Source organism: Lissotriton helveticus, chromosome 11, assembly GCF_964261635.1.
Source record: "Lissotriton helveticus chromosome 11, aLisHel1.1, whole genome shotgun sequence".
Taxonomy (NCBI): Eukaryota; Metazoa; Chordata; class Amphibia; order Caudata; family Salamandridae; genus Lissotriton; species Lissotriton helveticus.
This window is the reverse complement of record NC_136072.1, coordinates 680,404,121-680,422,753: the sequence shown is the minus strand read 5'-3', so window position 1 is coordinate 680,422,753 and position 18,633 is coordinate 680,404,121. Positions and strand designations below refer to the sequence as shown.

The 18,633-nt window shown below is 41.1% G+C and overlaps 1 protein-coding gene across 1 annotated transcript in view; it reads left to right on the top strand.

Moving 5' to 3' along the window:
- The window catches only part of TET3 (tet methylcytosine dioxygenase 3), a 386,815-nt gene extending 380,894 nt beyond the window's left edge, over positions 1 to 5,921 (top strand). Inside the window, exon 11 of the mRNA XM_078666542.1 lies at positions 3,981 to 5,921. Within this exon, the coding sequence (XP_078522668.1) occupies positions 3,981 to 5,800 (1,820 nt within the window). The 3' untranslated portion in view covers positions 5,801 to 5,921. The remainder of the gene's footprint in view (positions 1 to 3,980) is intronic.
- Positions 5,922 to 18,633: the final 12,712 nt, after the last annotated feature.

The window sequence follows — 18,633 nt, the reverse complement described above, 5'->3', positions numbered from 1 at the left end:
CTGCCAAGCCATGTCTTCCATGGACCGGAAACAAGCATCCTGGGACCGGTTTGGGATTCATAATCCTCATCAGCCAGGCTATCTTGAATCCAGTGGCCAAGTGAGCAAGGGACTCACGTCTGAGCATACCCTGCCACACTTAGGGCGAACAAAGCGATACAAAAGGGGATGATGGACAGAGCGCTTGAGCAAATCAAACACTCACCCCCAGTCAACTGAGCTGGGTTTAATCCATCACCATTCTTTAGCCCACTCAGCCACCCCATTTCAGACATGGCTATATGCAAATCAGTCTGACCCTGTGCCTCATGTGAACAGTGCAGCCCGAACTGCCAAGCCATGTCTTCCATGGACCGGAAACAAGCATCCTGGGACCGGTTTCGGATTCATAATCCTCATCAGCCAGGCTATCTTGAATCCAGTGGCCAAGTGAGCAAGGGACTCATGTCTGAGCATACCCTGCCACACTTAGGGTGAACAAAGCGATACAAAAGGGGATGATGGACAGAGCGCTTGAGCAAATCAAACACTCACCCCCAGTCAACTGATTTGGGTTTAATCCATCACCATTCTTTAGCCCACTCAGCCACCCCATTTCAGACATGGCTATATGCAAATCAGTCTGACCCTGTGCCTCATGGGAACAGTGCAGCCCGAACTGCCAAGCCATGTCTTCCATGGACCGGAAACAAGCATCCTGGGACCGGTTTCGGATTCATAATCCTCATCAGCCAGGCTATCATCAGTCTGACCCTGTGCCTCATGGGAACAGTCCAGCCCGAACTGCCAAGCCATGTCTTCCATGCACCAGAAACAAGCATCCTGGTACCGGTTTCGGATTCATAATCCTCATCAGCCAGGCTATCTTGAATCCAGTGGCCAAGTGAGCAAGGGACTCACGTCTGAGCATACCCTGCCACACTTAGGGCGAACAAAGCGATACAAAAGGGGATGATGGACAGAGCGCTTGAGCAAATCAAACACTCACCCCCAGTCAACTGATCTGGGTTTAATCCATCACCATTCTTTAGCCCACTCAGCCACCCCATTTCAGACATGGCTATATGCAAATCAGTGTGACCCTGTGCCTCAGGGGAACAGTCCAGCCCGAACTGCCAAGCCATGTCTTCCATGGACCGGAAACAAGCATCCTGGGACCGGTTTCGGATTCATAATCCTCATCAGCCAAGCTATCTTGAATCCAGTGAGCAAGGGACTCACGTCTGAGCATACCCAGCCACACTTAGGGCGAACAAAGCGATACAAAAGGGGATGATGGAAGCATTTTCCTTTTCTGTAGCCATCCATATTATTAACCCCTTGGCTGCGGCGGCAATTCCGCCGCAGCGCTAGGGGGGGTCCACACGGCGCTCACATGCTCGTGACGGAACCGCTCCGTCACGAGCCTCGGGTGGGCTGTGCTTGTGACGGAGCGGTTCCGTCACGGCCCCGCCCGCTCAATAGAACGCGCCACGCAGGCACGTAATCAGCGCCGCGCAGGCGCGCTGAGCGGGCCGTGATGGAACTGCTCCGTCACCAGCACAGCCCACCCGAGGCTTGTGACGGAGCGGTTCTGTCACGAGCATGGGAGGGGTTAATACAGGCTTGAAAAGGCTGAGGCAACCACAGATGTGGCTCCATGGACACAGCGGGGATGACATTGGAGTTGGCATTGAGTACAATCTGACTGATGCCTTGGAAACTGCTGAAAGGCAAGAGGGTCTGGAGGAATGAAGCCAGGTGATGGTGATGTTGATGCTGCCAGAATTGCAGAGTTCATGGGATCCTGGTGCAACCATGGAAAGGGAGGGGCAGCCCTGAAGATATTTGGCACAGAGTGTTTGAAGGGTTCGATCTGAGATGGGTTGATGAGTAGGTGAATCTAGTTTGATATTCTCGAACTGGCACCAGCTCTGAAATTGATGAGGATGATACCTGCATGGGACAATGGTGCAGCTGAATCTCAGAGCAGTACAAGCACTCTCTTTACATGATAGAAGAGGTGTTCTCCTCCTATGTTTTTTTTTAAATGTTTCTGTATAGCAGGACCCTTGTGGGGGCCATTCTTCCATCAGGAGACTTGTATGAAGCAAGGGAAAGGGATCGTTTTGGTGTTCCTTAGGGGCCTGAGACAAAAACATTTAACTTGCCCTCCCCAATGGTCTTTGAGTGCATGAAGTTGTGAAAATCCCAGAGTGGAGGGTCATAGTTGGGGCCCAAACACCACATATAGATTTTGTGGCAAATCTGACCAGTTTAAAAGACTCTGTTGACAGTATTTGAACTCTGAGATCTTAAGAGGTGGCATCTGATTGAGTTGCTGTGTTAGATATTGTGAGGAATTTTGGGAAACTCTGAAAAAGACCTCCGGACCTACATTGGTAAAGCGTGGAGAACTCAAAACGAATACCAGCCTTAAAGAGGCTGAGAATGTTACAACTGGGGCAAATGGAGCTGCAACCAGAGTCACTTTGCACTATTAAAGGTAAGTAACTTTTTTTTTGGAGTGTATAACACTGTGATCTACCCCACTAGTCTACAAGTTTTAAGTGCGACAGGTTGCAGTCTGATTTTCAGATTGCTTTTATCTTATTATGTGAAAGAGTACTTGAACCCCTTTGGTCAAAAAATGTTTCATAGGTTTTGTGTGAGATTCATTGTGGCTGTTTCTTACACCCTAAAAAACACATGTTGCACTTACCAATTGTGGGTCTTCTGGACCCATGGTGACACACTATCTCCTATATCCGATCAACCAATGGAACTGGGGTACTCGTCTTACAATGTAGAGTGCTGCAGGAAGCATGTTCTGTGCCTGCCACGTTTCCTTTCTACAGGCTTCCTGGTGATGGAAATGAGTGTGCTGGGAATTGAGTTCCTTCCATGATCACAGGAGAGAAATCTGTTTCCTTGAAGGTGTTGTTTATAGCATGATTTATTCAGGGCTTTAACTTCTTTAGTATTCCACCACCATTTATATACTTGTTGGCCTGGTGAGTGACAGCTGATGTTTCATTAATTGGTCATTGTAATAATGGTTTTTCTCTAGAATCTTTGGTTTGGGAGTGGGGTGATTGGGTTGGGTAGTTATGCCCATAGGTTCATTACTATGCCTCTTGGATTAAAGATGCAGGCAGTGTTTTCATAGAGTAGTGCTGCAAATTCCAATCACAGTGTGCCAAAGCTGTGTATCAACATTTTGGAACTCTGAGCATTAGAAATGTCTCCTGCATTTTTTGCTGTGGCTTCTCATGGAGCGATTAAAACCGCACCTGCTATGAACATTCTGCCCATTTTGATAATGCACATTGATACAAGTGGAAAGATTTTCCTTCTATGCTTGCAATTGCTAATGGTTTTCCAGCATTCTGAGCAGTTGTTCATTTCTAATTTCCAGTTTACTCATAATGTTCTTACCTAAAAACCTAGTTGTATTTACAGGTTTCATGACCGAAATTGCGTTTTCAACCTAATGGAATTTGCTCTTGTAATTAATTTTAATCGCTCTAGATCTTATTATGTGCACTATCCGTGGCTGCAACATATTTAACAGTTGTATATCGTTTATCAGCACACTGAGGTATAGGAGCCATTTACATATAAACAGAAAGTGACAAACCTTTATCCACCTTTTCCAAGAATTCAGAGTTCTGTGCCCATAAAATCTCTCTCAGAAAACCAAATGTGTGGGCCTTATTGACAAAACATTTGGTGATTATATTCAGCTTAGGTACAAAACATTTCCACTTAGGGCTAATACATTTCAAACCCGATTAATGGTACATTTTAGTTTGGAGTCTTCTAATACAGAAGAGCCAAGAGCTGATTTCTGGGTGTATCTGGATGAGTTAACTGCACCTGTAAGTTAAACATGTTATGAATCCTGTTTTTTTAGAAAACATGTAGTTTGTGACCAACTGTTGCTTTTATTTAGCCTTTTTGTTTATTTACCCAGGCTCTTTGTTTTGTATTATATGCAGGCACCCCCATGAAAGATCGACCTTCACAGCAGCCAATAAAACCTGCCGTTAAGATTGAACCCCAGAATCACTACAATAGCTATAAGTACAATGGCAATGCAGTTGTAGAAAGTTATTCCGTTTTGGGCAATTGCAGGCCATCAGATCCTTACAGCATGAACAGTGTATACTCGTATCATTCCTACTATGCACAGCCTAACTTGACTTCCATGAATGGTTTTCATTCCAAATTCTCTCTTCCATCTTTCGGATATTATGGATTTCCCAACAATCATGTGTTTCCCCAACAGTACTTAAATTATAGTAACCCTGATCCAAGGAATGGGGCATGGCTCAGCTGCAACATGGAGAAAAGACCTAACAGTAGGCCATTGCACGACAACTTTAATCACAGTTATAAAACTTCAGAGTTCTCAGAACAAACATCACATACTCTACCAGATGAAACCTCCCACCAGCGCTCCTTTCAGGGACCAAAGCAAATAAAAAGTAAGACTGTGCCCTTGTCTCATAGATCTACGCCCATTCAACTGGAAAATCCATTTGCTCAGAATCCCAGCTATCTTTCCAGAGCAATTAAGCAAGAACCAGCTGAACTTTTCCCACAAGTAGGGGCTATTCAAAGAGCTCCTGGGCACACACAGAATTCAGGTATGGCCCTCCCTGGTCTATCAATGTCCTCCTATAATACCGATCAGGAGCATTTGTGGGAATCTTATAAATTAAGGAAACATGGACCTTTACCAGCAAAGACTCATACAAGTAGTTCTTGGAATGTCTTTAATGAAAATGACAAACTAACTAATGTTGACCTGCAAGATAAAATGAATCCCTTTAACGCATACCCACATGCAGGGAGAATACCCAATCCATATAGTCAAGAAAATGAGTGGAACATGGTTAGAAACACAGGTGGGCCAATGCAAAATAATGTTAATCTCATGGGAAAAGCTTGGAGCTCTTGCAAACTTAATGACAGTCGTTTGGTTTTGCCTGAGTCTGCTATTTCAGGTTTGCAAGAACAATCATGGACGTCTGGTCAAAGCACATTTAGCACTGTAATTAAGGACAGCTCTGGATTTCAAGACAATTCCTGGAATTCTGTTAACATGAGCGAGAGACAAGCAGCTACTCCTAGCACAGGATTATATGAAAAAACATGGAATTCCTTTTCTGCATCAGCAACGGACTCCAATGTATGTAGTGAAAAACAGTTCAACGCTTTAAAAAGAGACATTATTTCAGGGGCTCGTATTGACCATCATGAAAAACATTGCCATCCTTCCAGTTTGGATAATAACCCTGCGGAATTTCCTAATAAAAGTGTTAAAGATGAATATGAAGATGAGGTGTGGTCAGATAGTGAGCACAATTTTCTCGATGAGAATATTGGTGGTGTTGCGGTAGCCCCTGGCCATGGTTCAATCCTCATTGAATGTGCACGAAGAGAGCTCCATGCTACCACTCCATTGAAGAAACCCAACCGGTGTCACCCATCACGCATTTCTCTTGTATTCTATCAGCATAAGAATTTACATCAACCCACTCACGGTCAGGGTGTTTATGAAGCCAAGATGAGGCTATTAGAAGAAAAGGCAAAAGCAAGGCAAGAAGAGGAAGCCAGACTTGGACTGCAGGAAGACCTCAAATCTTTATGTAAAAAGCGTACGTGGGGTGGTACGTTAATTGCCGATTCACAACAGAATGAAAAAAAGGAAATTCCAACACGGCAGGCAGTGGCTATTCCAACAAACTCTACTGTAACTGTGTCATCATATGCCTACAGCAAGGTAACTGGGCCTTACAGTCGCTGGATATAGTCCAACTATTATTTATGGCTCATGTACCTCCATATTTATAGCACTGTTCCAGTGCAGGTTTGTGGTGCTTTGATCTCATGCATGGTAGGGGGAATTCTGCTATAGTGCAAAATCTTTAAAGTGTGCTTTGAGTGAAATAACTTATTGTAAACATGTTTCGATAATCTAATATTTATACTATAACTGCGATTTTAAATATTTCCTTGTACATCACATGAATGAAAAATGCATTTTTAGAAACCCTGCACAGCAGAAAGGTTTTTAACTACATTTAAATATGTAATTATTGTTTTTCTTACCAACCAAACGGATAAGTCCTAGCTGTTTGGGTACAATTGTGAAACTTGGTCGAAATCGGTTCACAAACCACCTCAGAACATGAACGTATTTTGAAGCTACATAAACTGTTTTCATAATTTTCCAAATCAAATAACAGTGCATATAATTAATCTTTATTACTAACTTGCCTTTACAGTATCTCTTTCAGAAAAATATACTTCAGTTGGAAAAATATCAAGGCCACCAATACACTTAGCGCTATGCAGAATTCTGGTTCCATCTTATTTTTTCATTTTGTACAAATATTTAATTTATCATGTCTTTGCCTTGTTGGACTTGTTTTAAAATATTATCTGATCATACAAATGAAAACAGCCATGGTGCATATTCCTCTATGGTTAATCATACATAATAGAGCATTTTCTGGTGCTTCCAGTTTGCAAAAATTCTTTTTGTACTGGTAAATTGTGTGTTGCAGAATTTCATACCAACTTATGTTTTTTGACTAAAAGTGAAGAAGGTGCGACCATCTTAATTAAAACTGTGAACAAAATCAAACCTTGTGCTTTGAGACCATGGGGCATGTTACATTTCGGCAGTTAAATGCTGACTCTGCCTCACCAACTGAAATACAAAATATCTATCTTTTATGTTTGACATTAGTATTCAGCATTTTATATAGTCCATTCTTTAAACATAGCCATGTCCTTTTTAAATTCATTAGTCTATTTGTTTAACTCAAATTCTCTGTGACCCATTGTAAAGACCACTTTGAATCCTGCAAAGTATTGCTGCTTATATAATTCATGCTCCTATGTGAGTGCTCATCAGTTTTAACTGAAATTGCCACTTCAGCAATAGAAAGTAAGACTAAATCATAAATGGAGTATCTGATTTACCTGTTTGTAGTTAATATAAAATGGTACTGAAAAAACAGGTTTAGATTTTAAGTTCTGTTGTCAATTTTTGCACGCTTTGTTGTCTTTAAGGAGAGTTGTAGCGTTAAAATGCCTTTATGTTTCTGTTACCATATCATGCATGTATGCACCACAACACATAAAGCTCAAGGGTTCCTATCAACATCTTCCAGAAGTATGTACTCTGAAACTACCTGTAAATAATATACATTTTAAAGAAACATTCAACCTGATTATAAACAGCATTTCAAAGATATTGGTGTAAAAAATGTAAATAGTGTGTCCATAATGGAACCATCTTTGCATTGCTCTTTTTTGGGAACTTGATTTGGTTTTACAGTTGCACAGTGAACTGAAATGTTCGTATAACACCTTCAGAGTTTTGTTTATATAAATAGATAGGTATGAGAATTCCCTTGAGTTTGTGTGCACCAGCTTAAGTAAATAAGCTGTGTTTTCAATAACAGCCACTTGCATTCTTTATTTCTTGTTTTCTTGTGGGAGCTTTACTTTTTAAAATAATACCTAATGGCCTTGTCCCGGATCTCATTAAGGTTTGAGGTGCTTGTAAATCAATGATACTCAAACAGCCAATCCTCATGGAACTGCTTTTGGCATTTCATGTCAGACTGTGTTGAACTTGTTTAGATGGATACATCTATTGTATTTTTTCCAGTTTAAATTACATAAATTGATATTTATGCAGACCAAATGTGTTCCGGTGCTTTTATCAACATGCCTCTGATTAATCAACTCTGCTATACAACTCCAGATAAATAAATGTAAACAGAAGGGTAAAGCAAAGTTCATGCTTAACATTTAGTTTGAAGTACTGGGGCAGTGTTCATAGCAATGTTTTACACTACATATAACCTACCTCAAATCTCAGTTGTTAAAAATGTGCATGCTTTGGAATTATATGAACTACGCACAACTGCTTACCCACGTTTAATTGAATTTAGTTACATTTTTAATTGGGCAGTATTTGCTATGTAATTCCAGTAACCACAGTAAAATGTTGCAGTTACATGAAAAATGAGTGAGGAATACTCTGTTTTAAATATTGTCCAGAACATCTTACTGTTTCAATTCTTTGCATTGTTTGTCTTTGCCAACAGTATAGATGTCTATGGTGCTCATGCAAGAAACCATTGTACTTTGAAGAATACTGGCATCGGTATTTTCAGAAAATCACTTGAGAGGTTGTTGTATATTGATTTCAATTGCTTTCATTACTACTAACATTTAATGGTGATACTGAATGGCAAATAATTCCCCCAGTGTTTTAGATTTGTTTCTATAAAATATCCAAAATCCTTTTATTTTAGTAGGAAATGTGTACAGTAATACCAAATGTTAATCAACTTTACTGTACCATGAACTGCATAGTAATTTGTGTTAAATATTTATCAGGGAGGTGGTTTTCATCGATAACAGCAAATACTGTATTTTTTTGTCAATAAAACTCCAATAACTTGGTGAGAAAATTAATTCCGAGGGTGCCTCCATGCACCATTTCTTCCTAAGGTGTGTAGCATTGGCACTACATGGTCTATTTTGGGAAGTGATACACTGTAATACAAAGGTGCTGTTATGTATAAATATTGTGCATTAGTTTAGTCAGACTTGGGAGCTAATCATCTTTGAAAAAGAAAGACTTTGAATTGATGATCTAGAATTATATGTTTAGCAGAGACTTCAAGTATGGATTCCCTGTCGAAAACTATATAATGATTAGCAGTTCATTTTGGTGCTTAATGGTAGATACATTTTCCTAACCCAAAATACATGGAGCATGATAGAATGTATAACATTCAGAAGTTTGAATCTGTATCAAGCATGTAAAAACTCCACACCATTACATACACATTTGCTCTTGATTTTATTCCAGATTGTTCCATTTTTTATTTTTATGGAAGATATTTGAATTTCTTGCAGTTCTTTGCACTCTGAAAATAAGTCATGGATCGCTGTCCAAGAACTGTGCCATGATTCTAGAAGTATTTTAACAATACAATAACTTGAGAAATGAAACATTGGTAAAATATTTGTAATTTTTGACAATAATGTTTACGTAAGGAAAGTTTCACTTGTTAAGCCTTGCATATTTGTTAGTTCACTAGTGAGAATACGCCTCAATTCCAATGCCTGTTTAGTTTGTGTATATAAACATTTTTTATTTATCATTTTTGTGAATATAGTTGTGTCTCTAGCTTTTGCAAATGATTTACATTTATGGTGCTACATTTTTTTTATTTGGTTCCATGCAAATTACATGTTACAATTGTACAAAAATAGCATTGTTTATACTTCCTTTGTCACAATACATGCGATGAATACCTCAAATTATATTATTGTGATAGCCTGTGTTTGAGATGCAACTAGCATACTAACAAAATGTTTGATTTGACTGTGTACAGTACATGTTTTGGAACAGCATAAATGTTGGAGCTTTTCTTGGCAAGTATGTGTCAAAGAATTTAGACATGATCATATGAAATGTTTCGCAGCAAACTGTTCAAAGGTGGCTGCTCATGAATAATTTTCATACTACTCAAAAAGGTTGAAGTGGAATGAAACAATTTGTAAATAAGGTGACTGCCTAAATGTATTAGTCTCACAGTATGTAATTTGAAAATCTGCAAACAAGCATTGGATGCACTAATGCAGTGGTTCTCAAGCACTTTGGGTAATAACATAAAGAACATTTTTCCTATGACTCGCACTACATGCAATTTGAGAAAAATGTTGGTTGTTAAATTTCCCCATCCTTAATATATGTATTTTGGCACTTTTTGGTTTTTATTGGCAGTGTGTTTTTTATGCTTTTTGTTCCTACTTCTTGCATTTAGTTTTTTTGCCTGGACTCCCACGACCGAAACTATACAGTGATGGTAACCCACTTTCAACACCGGCACCTTGGTAGACAACTGCCTATTGTGCCCTTAGGTATGCAAGAAGCTGTATTATATGTTTGGTTCGTGCTTGATGGGCATTGTACAAAACTCTCCTTGCTTTGTATTGAAATTAACATTTAGTTTACTAATATCTCTATGATCACAGGGCTATTTCATAGACCATAGCCGTTGTATGCATATGTCCTAATGTGTGTACTGCTCCATACAAAGAAATGTGATCTACAATTTAAATTAATCAAAAATTCAAAACCATACATAGGTATCAAATATATCATTGACGATTTAAATGTTTACTGTTTTCCAACAAAGACTAAAGGCCTCTGACTTGGTGATGGAAAAAATATACTGTTTTAAGTGTTTCCCTAGTCGTATTATTTAAGGAAATACCACATAATTTACTTTTGTAAAGTTGTGGTGCAACTGCTATATGGGAAACAGCATCACATGCAGTACGTTGTACCACTTCTTAGCATCTAAGACCCATTTGTTTTTATTCTATAAATAGTTTAAAGAGAAAACAAAAATCAAAGTAACATAATTTTATAGTTTGCTAGGTTGCTTAAGAATTTCAGAGCAATGTGGCCTAACAAATCTTTTCTATTGTAATATCAGGGATACTTTGTATAGTTATTTTGTTTGCCATCTCTTACGTTAACATCCATTTGTTCAGGGATTATTCGAAGCTGTTCAAATTTTGAAAAGGACTGTGGTGCTTGTTTCAACTTTAGTCTTTTATGCATTTTTGTAAAAAGAAATTAGTATGTTGTTATTTCTATTTTATGTATTTTAAACTGAAAACAAAGGAGGAAACATTGGATTGTGGCATATTACTGCAGTATCGTAATCTCTAGCTGTTTTGTTGATGTGTTTGATTTTCTTTTTGTCTCCAATTTCATATTTGGTAACAAGGTCTCCAGTGGAGTCACACTTGTAAGCCATACTTGAATATTTCTTTGATTTGTGACTGTGGCTACTTGAAATGAAGTTAATATGGGGGTTGATTGATGAATGGTAGATTTTGCAATGTCTCAAGGCAATAGGATATATGTGTATTCAAATGTAGATATTACACGTACAATATGTTAATGCTGATAATTTTATTTTGTATAATTTTTTTAAACTATTCTGTGTTTTAGTAATTTTATTTTTAGGATGCCTACAAATTTCAAGTATGGACCTTTATTATTTGTATTTTATTTTAATTCACACAAACTGCTGGTTTGTGAAATGTATTATTCATGACAACCTTAAAATATTGTGGGTGTTTTAATAAATTTTCTATTTATTTTTTGCACTCAAACTCCGTGTTGTTTCTATTTAGATGTTGTTGAGAAATGCCAATCTGTTATTTTTTATTTAATCTTTTGTTGGTGGGGCAGGGGAAAGGGTAGAGGTGGCTAATAGATTTCGCCCTTGAAATTTCAACAAACTGGTGTAGTGGGACAGCAAATATAGGTTTGGATAGATTAAATAACTGCTCCTTACTTCAGATGCCAGCGATGCAGAGGAGTTAATGTTGCAAGTTGAGTGCCTGTGCACCCTACACTCTGCATCTGATGCTCTACATACCACCACTACTTTACTTCAGCACAGGTTGTCAACATGGCTTAAGTTTTAGACTTGTCTTACTGAGAAGCTTTCAGAGTACTGCTCATAGTACTGAGTTTACTGATGGGAAAAATGTTTAAGCATTGCCAGAAGCCCTCTCTGTTTTTTTGATAGAGACTATTAACCACAGATTCCTCACCTTGGAATATTCCCCAACTCCCACACTCCACCTGCAAAGCTGGCATCCGGCCCACCCCCTGCTTGCCCAAGTTCCCTGGGGCCAGAGCAGCATTGGCCCAGTTTAAAGAATTCTATGACAACATGCACACCATCTTCAGACCACCAAATCCCTCTGGCACACCTTCGGGCCCATGGAGCTGCCAGGGGATCCACTTCCGGATCCGTCTTAACGATGCCACTGGTGCCTATACCCATCCGCCCCTATCTCTTTGGTGTGGACCCCGATATCACCAGTGTCGCTGACATTTCCGACGGGGATTCGGCACCCCAACACCGCTGTATGCCAGCAAGACTGTGGTAACCCCTGGACTTGCTGCTTTTGGACAAGCCCTTTATTTCTGAAGGGGGTGATGAGGAAAAAGGGTACGGCCCTTTGGAAGAGGACCCTGACATTGGTGAAAACTAGTACGAGGAGCTGAGTAATGCTTGGACACATCCCAGACTCTGTTTTGATTTCCCCTTCCCGCCCTGTTTCCGTAGAAAGTGCATCCTTTGCTACAGCGATGCACAGGACAGTGAAGATCCTAGGCCTGCAACTGGTAGTGGTCGATGTCAGGACCAACCTCTTGACTGAGGTACTTCACCCAGGGGTGACCTCTGCAGCTTTGCTTCCCTTCAATGAGGCTCTCACTGAAATTTTTTCTGGAGGCTGTACCCTGCACTGGGACTAAGGTGCACTGCATGATCAATCAATGTCACCGTCCCACCCCAGGAGACCCAGCCTTCCTCTCACAGCATCCACCCCCAGAGAGCGGTATTGTGCAGGCCTCCACAACTAAGGTCAACTCAAATATGTTCCCTTTCTCCCAATTCGATAGGGAACACAAGAGACAGAATACTTTTGGAAAAAAAAATTCTCTTCCACCAGCCTGGCCTTTTGGGCAGTGAACACTGCACGCCTATTGGGCCTGATATTCCCATGCTCTAGGGGACTCGTGCAAAAGTTCCCCATGCTCCCTGAAGAGGGCCACAACAAACTAAACAAAACCTTGGTGGACGGTTGGGACACAGCAAAGTTCGCCATCAGGTGTAGACACCATGGACTCCCTAAACAGGGTAATGGCTTATATGATGTTGCTCTGGTGCCAGGTAGTTGCGGACTATTGTGTTTATGAGGGATGTAAAGCACCCCTCATTGATATGCTATTCAGTGACTTCTGCTTGTTTGGTAACAGAGCAGAGACTGAGCTTAAGCACTTTTGGGAAAGTCAAGCCACTGAAAATATCCCTGGCTTCTGACTCACAGCAGCAGCCCTTTTGCCCCTTCCATGACCATGGCACCTATGGGTGACAGGAGGATCCGCATTACCCCCCAGTCCAGCCGGATACTCTGCCTTTTTGTGATCTGGATTGATAAATCCCAGAAAGGATGCCAGGATGGTGGTGGCGGGTTCTGGACCACCTGCTACACTGGAGCAACATAATCTCGGACAAGTAGGTGCTCCAAATTGTGCAGAGGTGGTATGTCCTCCAGTTCATGGAAATTCCTCTACTCTTGCCACCATCCCGACAAAGGCAGACGAAGACCATCTCTCCTTGCTCTGTCAGGAAGTGCAAGCTCTGTTGGAGCAAGGAGTCATCAAGACAGTGTCAGCATCCTGGATAGGGCATGGTTGCTAGTCCCAGTACTTCCTGGTGTCGAAAAAGGACGGAGGCCTCCATCCCATACTAGATCAGCGCTCTCTCAATGTCTTACTTTGAAAGTGAAATTCAAGATGAACATATTTTTTTTTAAGTAAGTAATACGTTTTTATTGTATAGTTAATTAAAACCAGAATAATTGAAAAGAAATCAACATATTACAATGCATTTTCAAAGTACTTAATAAGCAATAAAATTAGCAGACTGCATTATTCCAGTAGTTTGCACAGTATACCTTGTTTAAAGTTCAGAATGACCGCATAGATCTAGCCAAACGTACAATAGACAAATTCATTCCTTGGGAAAGCATAATTACATAACCACTAAAAGTTCATTGTCAGTGTAAAAAAAATCACAATACGGGGTAAGCAAAAAATACACTGAGCTGTTTTATAGATGCGGTAAACTTAATACCTTTCGGTGTACACCGATGAAACAGTACAATATAGAGGGATAAAGTGGTTATTGAACGCTAGAGCTATCACACTTAGTGCCTCCGGTATACTCTCTTATGCTTAATGCTAACTGGGATTGTCCCTCCTGTTGCCTCCAGCCTACCCTCCTGAAACCACCCTCTCCAGAGGAAATTGCAAAATGCAAGGGTACCCACCAAAACGCCAAACTTAATCTTCGTTTAGGGGACACTTAAAAGTGCAAAGGCATTCTTTCTTCTTTTTTTTCTAAACAGATTTTATTGTGTCAATAATTGTTTACAAATGGGTAAGACAAGGCTTCAGCGTAGGAGTAACATTATACAGTGTGACATATAGAATATCAGTTTCGATTTTATCCCATTTATACAAAACCATAACTGTAAACATTACAGTCACTTATGAGGTCCTCCCCTAGCCATCTTGCCGAAATCTATCGCAACAATATGTCTTGGTAAAGTCTCCCACCACCCGTCCACCCTTATAACTTAGAGCGGTACCTGCAAACACAACAATGATGGACAGAATGTGGATCAATGTCACACATTCACCCCAGTCCAAAGATCTGGGCCCAAATCCATCGTTTTTCCACTCCACACCACCCTGGGTTAGACAATGGCGATATGCAAATCAGCGCTGACCCTGTGCCCCATGGGAACAGTCCAGTCCGAACTACAAAAGCCATGTCCTTCCCAGAACGGAAACAAGCATCCGAGGACCGGCCCGGTTTCGAGGTAACACCTCATCAGCCCGGCTAGCTTGATTCCAGTGGTGTGGAGTGCCTGGGACTCACGTCTGAGCATCCCCAGTACACTTAGAGCGGTACCTGCAAACACAACAATGATGGACAGAATGTGGATCAATGTCACACATTCACCCCAGTCCAAAGATCTGGGCCCAAATCCATTGTTTTTCCACTCCACACCACCCTGGGTTAGACAATGGCAACCTGAATTGAAGGAGGCAAGGGCTTGAAACACAGACCTGGTAATCTGACCATCTCTTCCATATCTTGGGGTGTTTTTGCGGGCAGCCCCTTGCATTATATATGGGAATTTCCATTCCCATGCAAAAGTCCAGACCCTTTTTACAAAGCCCCAACAAGGCGGGGGGGGGTGTGGGGGGGTGATGCCTTCCAGTAACTGGCTATGTCTCGATTTTCCAAAGTTAAACCTAGGTGGCGCTTGTATCGATTTCCCCCGATTCCCTCCATGATATGATGCAAGTCTAACCTCGGGGATAGGGGAACATTCCACTCTAGTACCTCAGATAAGCATGCTGTGACCCCTTTTCAAAATTTGTGGAGTGCAGTACAGTGCCAGGTAGTGTGTTTGAAGGTGCCTTTGCCATCATCGCAGCGCAGACTAAGTGGGGATGCCGCTAAACCCGCCCGCCACAATTTATGGCGTGTAAAGTAAATTTGTTGGAGGTGTTTGAATTGTATGAGCCTTAGACGTGATACTATGGCGCATCGCGTGGGGTTGCCAGTGCCTCGGTCCAGTCATGATTGTCTTTTGGGCTGATATCTACCTGCCAGGCCTCTCGAAGAGTATTTAATGTAGAGTGGCTGTTGGTGAGAAGTGATTGGTAGATCTTTGTGATCTTATATTCCCCCTGGTCTCCCATAAAAACCTTTGCCTCAATTGGGTTAAAATCTGGTAGTTCCTACAGGTTTTCTATATATGGGGATAGTGCATGGCGAAGTTGTAAATATTTATTAAACTGGGTGTGGGGCATACCGAATTCCTGCTGGAGTTCTTGAAAGGACTTTAATGTCAGACCTCAGAGAATAACTCCCAGTGTGGAAACACCAATATCGTCCCACCCCCTAAACCCAGATAGTGTGGATAGTTGAGGGAGTTGGCCATTACGCCGTAGGGGGATCTCTCCGGTGAGCCTACCCCACCACCCCATACGGCATATGGATTGTTTCCAGATCCCAAACACCACTCTTGTCACCGGTGGCAACGTCTGTATTCCGGATTTTGTGTATAGATGCATATCGAGGGACATATCACCCATGAGCTAGCGCTCCACAGCATAGGCCGGGCCCCTTCTGTCCACGTACCACCACTCATTGAGTACCAGTAAGTGACACGCAGCATGGTATGAATGGTTATCGGGTGTAGCTATTCCCGTGCAGTACGTTGATTGAAAGCAGGCTCTCAGGGCCACCTGGCGGTCCCCGCTCCCCCCCCATAAAAAGTGACACTGTATCGCAATCATCTGTCTGAAGGTGAAAGGGGTGGTTCTACAATTGGTAAAGAAGGCAGAGGAGGGAGATCATCTTGAATGTAGCGGATCTGCCCATTAGGGACAAAGGTGAATGGGACCAGGATCTTGTCTCGTCTTTAACTTGCCACAAAGGAGCTAGATTCCTGTCCCATGAGATAGATTGGGAGGCCGCCAGCTTTGGAAACCATAGTTGGATCTTTTGACCACAAACCTACATCTCTCCCACTGCCCAATGGCCATGGAACCGATTTGCTTAATCCGGAGGTCTCTCCAAATATTTGCATTATGGGGAGCAATCTCAGACTTGATGGCGCGAGATCACCAGATCAAATTTCAGCATACTCACTTGGGCCCATAACATACACTCTTTGACCCGGTAAACTCTTTTTTACTCTTACTCTGCCTATCAGTGTTTATATGTTTTACCTGTACACCATAACTTACCAATTATTTGTCACTTATACCTACTTTAACCACTTAAGTGAATTTGGATCAGGATGTTAGAATACTAGGTAGTATGACATTTCATCTTATCATAAAATAACCACAGATTAGTTTTAAACAATTTATCTATGCAATATTTTGTGAGTTAGGTACCAAAAATACAGAGCGACCAAAGATTTTTCAAGTAAAAAATAGAACGATCAAAGAAAGGAAATTTAAAGACTTCGCAAAATTACTTTTAAACATCAGTACCTGGGAAGGATAAAAAAGGTAAACGGTACAAGGACATACCACACAGATTTATATTTACCTAGAATGGTACGAGGACCAACCCCGGCCAAGGGCTGGAAAGAATGGCCTCCCCACTAGACCGGAGCCGTCAGGACAGGTACAGGACAGGACAGGACAGGACAGGAAACCTCCGCTAAGTGCAACGCCAGCGCCCCCCCCCCCTCCTCTGCAGCTACTCTTGTTCCCCTCTGGGTAATCAAATCTTCTCCTTCAACTCTTCCCCGATTCTTCTGTCAGAGTGCTCAATCAGCCCTCTGAGGTCTGCGACATCCACGATCTCCTTCAGCATAAGTTGGGTCAGTGACAGGCCTGTGACAAGTCGGACAATCTAACTGACTTAGCCATTTCTAGGGCATGTACCACCCCCCAGTGTTGCAAATTCGTGTATTCCCTTTATTTGATTGGTCAGAAGAACGGGGAGAGGTCATCACACCTTACCAGTATGATCTCATTTTCATTGACTTAATATTTTTAAGTTCCCACCCATACAATTATTTCCCATGCTTTTTATTCCACCCACCATTATTTCCTTTCATTTCATATACAATGTAAAACAGTTTAATTTCTTTTCTTCAATGTTCCGGGTCAGAAGGTTAGATTCCCAAGCGCATCTCTGGTAAGACGGGAATTGGCGTGAGTTCAATGACAGAGCTTCAATGTCTTCAGCTTTTGAATGCGCACGCGCTCTGGTTTCAAGATGGAGTTTGCAACACCCTTCAGGCCCAAATACGAGCTATTAACAAAGTCAAAGAAAGACAAATTAAAATACAGAAATAAGTTAATGCACTGTATACCACTTATTCCTACTCTAATCCCATTATTTTATTTTAACTCTAGCATTAGTAGTTAAGCATAACACACAAAGTTTAGTATAAGCAGAAGCATATACATTAGTATGTGAAGTTTGAAGCGGCCATTTTAGGCACTACTGCGCAACTGCAAAGAATTCCCACCAAAAGCAAAAGTAGGTCACACTACGTAGATGTAGTAGACGCATTTGCAGAAGGGTTCCCGCGTTTTCAGCAGCCATATTAAGACACTCTAGTTACTGGTTAGTAAAGCACATAAATAAGCTTCCCCTACATAAAAGAAATGTTGTGTAGTGCAATTATTAGTATTCACAAAACATGTTGATTAATTTGTTACATGTTATTTCGAGAGGATTGAATCTGAACAAGTTTCTGTACATATGAAACCTTGCTCCATCAGACTCATTATATTTTTTAGGCCTTGTGACATTTATCTTTGAAGAAAAACCTTTACTTTTATTTTTCTGACATTTGTCTGTTCTGAAGTGCAGCCTCTAGACAAATTTTGCGCAAGTCTTTTTAATAAAATGAGATTCTACTTTTATGTTGGAACGCTAGGCACACCATATGTCGGCTCTCTGGCTCCGAAAGCAAGGAATTACAATTAAAAAAAAACGCAATTTGACACGATTTAAATAATAACGGCTCATTGCTGCTTCAAATCGTTTTTTGCCCAAAGTAACTGATGAATAAGGGGAGAAAAAGCAATAGAAACTAGAACTGAAGTAATCAAGGAAAGGTCACAGGAAACTACTGCAACCTCCGTAAAGCCTGGTCAGTGACTGCCACAAAAAGCTTCCGAAGTAAAGCCATTTCTAAAAGCCGGGCTTTCAGAAACATTTACGCCGCCATTTCACCACATTGGTGACTTTACTGACAAGGCACATTTTCAAGAACAACAGATTACCCTCATCCTCTGCAATATAGCTGGTAATGTACATATGTTTATTGCTGCTCAAAATGTGTTTTTGTCGTACCTACTTCCTTCATTCCTAACTGCGTTTTCTTACTGGCATTAAATGAATAGTGTCAGCCTTGCCCTGCAGGGTTGTTGTGATTTCACATCCATTTTAATAACCA